Genomic DNA, 3,199 nt, shown 5'->3' on the forward strand with positions numbered 1-3,199 from the left:
GGTCCCTGCACCCTCCGGACCGCTCCTGGGAAGATGCTCCAGCACTTTGGAACAGGCTCTAGCTTTTCTTTTATCCACCGGGGGGGAAAGGGGGGGGAGGGTAATGTCTTCATTTCCCCTCTTCTCCCTTACAGGCGGCCCCGGTGGCCCCGCGCCGCCCCGAGCCCCTCCTGCAGGGCCGAGGGCGGGGGTACGGGGCGGGCTTCGAGGCGCCCCGCTCGGTGGGGGAACACGGCACCGTCAGAGGCCATCGCTCTCCCCGCCGTGCTCTGACGCGGGGAGCCATGTGATGGCCCCCTCGCTATAAGGCGGGGAGAAAGGCCGTCCTCAACTGGGACTCGGGCCCAGCCTTTTCACCGTCTTTTCCGAAGCCCCGGCAAACCGCCCCCTGCACCCTCCCTCCTCGCCAGCCTCCTCCCCTCCCTCCTCCTCCCAGGACTAGGCACGCTCCCTCCGGCCCCGCATCCATTAATGTCTGGGGGCTGAAGTGAGGAGAAAGAAGGGGGAATCGACTTCTAAGAGCGGCAGCACAGCCGCCCCTTCCCCCCCAAACCCCGACTTCAACCAAAAAAACCCCATAATCCAAAATACCCCCAAAAAAGGGGAGAGGAAGAAAGAGAGAGGTAGAGATACCCAAACAGCCGCAAAAAATACCCCGAAACAAAACCCAAACCAGCCGCCGCCTCCGAGCGGGCGGCGGGAGCGCTTCCGCGGCGCGGCAGCGGCGGCGCTGGGGGCAGGCGCGGCTCGGAGCGGCCCGCCTGGCCGCGGCGGCGGCGGCGGGGCGGCTCTTCGCGGAGCGGCGTGGGGGCCTGGCGGCGACGGGGAGGGCTCCCGCCCGCCCGCCGCGCCGCGCCGGCCGCCACCGATGCGCTGCCCTGCCGCCGCGCCATGACCCTGAGCTCGGAGATGTCCGAGGCGACGGCCCTGGCTGAGGAGACCGACATCGATGTGGTGGGTGAAGAGGACGACGAGGAGGACGACGAGGAGCCTCAGCCCCGCCGCCGCCGCCGCCGCTCCTACGCCGAGGACGAGGAGGAGGAGGAAGAAGACGAGGATGTGGGCGACCTCCACGACGACGCCTTGCTGCCGCGATCGCCCGTGCGCGGCGGAGGCTGCGGCGGTGGCGTTGAGGCGGGCGATGGGGACGGTGCCGGCGGCTCTCGGCCCCCCTCGCGGGGCGGCCCGCAGAAAGCAGCGGCGGGCGGCGGCGGGGCGGGCGGCAGTGGCAGCGGCGGCGGGGCGGGCGGTGGCAGCGGCAAGAACAGCTTGGTGAAGCCGCCCTACTCTTACATCGCCCTCATCACTATGGCCATCCTGCAGAGCCCCAAGAAGCGGCTGACGCTGAGCGAGATCTGCGAGTTCATCAGCGGGCGCTTCCCCTACTACCGGGAGAAGTTCCCCGCCTGGCAGAACAGCATCCGCCACAACCTCTCCCTCAACGACTGCTTCGTCAAGATCCCCCGGGAGCCCGGCAACCCGGGCAAGGGAAACTACTGGACGCTGGACCCGGAGTCCGCCGACATGTTCGACAACGGGAGCTTCCTGCGCCGCCGAAAGCGCTTCAAGCGGCAGCAGCTCCCGGCTCCCGAGTTGCTCCTGCGCGCCGTGGATCCCGCCGCCTTCCTCCCGCAGCCCCCTCCCCAGCCCCCGCAGCAGCCGCCCTGCGCCTATGGACCTTACGGCTGCGGCTACGGCCTCCAGCTTCAGCCCTACCACCCCCACTCCGCCCTCTTCACCTTCCACCACTCCTCCCCGCCGCCTCGACAGCCCCCTGCCGCACCCGGCAGCGCTCCCGGCACGGCGCTGCCCCCCGCTGCCGCGGCCGCACCGCCGGGGCCCTTGTTGTCGGCGGCGGAGCTGGCACGGACGCCCTTCGGCTACGCGCACCCGCTGGGCCCGGCGCTGGCGGCCTCGCTGCACGCCGCCAAGCCTGGCAGCGGCGCGGCGCTGGCCCGCTCGCCCTTCTCCATCGAGAGCATCATCGGTGCGGGGCCTGCCCAAGGTCCCGGTCCCGGCGCGGGCAGCAGCTGCGCTTCCCAGTCGGCCGCGGCGCCTGGGCTGTCCCGCTCGGTTGGGAGCGCTGGGGGCGGCCTGCCCCCTGCCGCCGCCCTGCCCGCCGCGCCCGGCTTCGCGGCACGGATCTCTAACTGTTAAGGGTGTGGGAGTCTTTCCGAAGGTAGGATCTGGGGTATCTATGTCCTTTCTCCGCCGTTCGGATGGACGCCCGGCAGACTCCGCCCGGAGGGAATGCGGGCTTTGCATGGGGATTTCGCGGTGGGGCTCGGGAGGGAGCTGCCGCGGTGGCGGACCGCACGGGCAGGCGATCACGCTATAGCAAAGTTACTCGTTATTCCTTAAAAATCAAAAATAATGGTGATAAATTACGTCTCTAAACCGTTAAAAGTTCAGAGATTCTCAGGTCTAGGAACTTGAAAACAGTGATGTACAGGAAAAAAAAAAAAAGGCTTGAGGGAGGACAGCAAAACAATACTTCTTCATTTTAGTACACTTGTCTCATATACTTTTATAAAAGAAAAGATTAACATGTTTACACAGAAGAAAGTCAAGATTATCATTTCTTATTTTAACCTGTGTTTTGTATTATAATAGACTTATGGAGTTTTTTATTTTGTACTTTATGCGTATTCTTTACAAGGAATATTGTTAAAAATTACTGGCAAGTATTATTGTACCATTTTAATGTAAAATTTTTACACAATTTCAAAAATAAAATTTTTAATTTTCAAAAAAAAAAAAAAAAAAGAGGAAGAAGAAGTGCAAAACCAAACCCAAAGACCAGAGGAGCCCAGTCAAACAATTGACTTTGGACCCTTCCCTTCTTAATACTTCTCCCTTCTTTGGGACATTGGTATTTTTTCCTTGGGGATTAATAGTACAATAGCTAAGGAATTGTAAAGCTTGCAATTTATTATTACTGGATTTGACCGCAAAGAAGCAAATCAGAATATAAGCTTTGCAGTCAAACCATTGTTAACCGTAGCGGAGAATGAAAGACAAACAAACAAACAAATAAATAAATAATGGACAGCAGAGGGAATAAATAGAAATAAATCTTTCTCGGGGGAGTAAAGCCTGGTTCCGTAGGGCACCAATAGGGGAATTGATTAAAAAGACGGTTTAAAACTGTTTTAATACTTTTGGGTGTGTCCTAAATCACAACTGCATCACAGTTTGG

The 3,199-nt window shown here is 60.3% G+C and overlaps 1 protein-coding gene across 1 annotated transcript; it reads left to right on the forward strand.

The window, feature by feature from the left end:
- Nucleotides 1-891: 891 nt before the first annotated feature.
- FOXD1 (forkhead box D1) lies at nt 892-2,157 on the forward strand (the record flags this gene model as incomplete). The annotated part of the gene is made up of 1 exon (XM_080637483.1): nt 892-2,157. One exon carries the CDS (start codon nt 892-894, stop codon nt 2,155-2,157), a length of 1,266 nt encoding a protein of 421 aa, XP_080493609.1.
- Between the last annotated feature and the right edge of the window lie 1,042 nt (nt 2,158-3,199).

The sequence above is a fragment of the Psittacula echo genome (genome assembly GCF_963264785.1).
Source record: "Psittacula echo genome assembly, chromosome: Z".
Taxonomy (NCBI): domain Eukaryota; kingdom Metazoa; phylum Chordata; class Aves; order Psittaciformes; family Psittacidae; genus Psittacula; species Psittacula echo.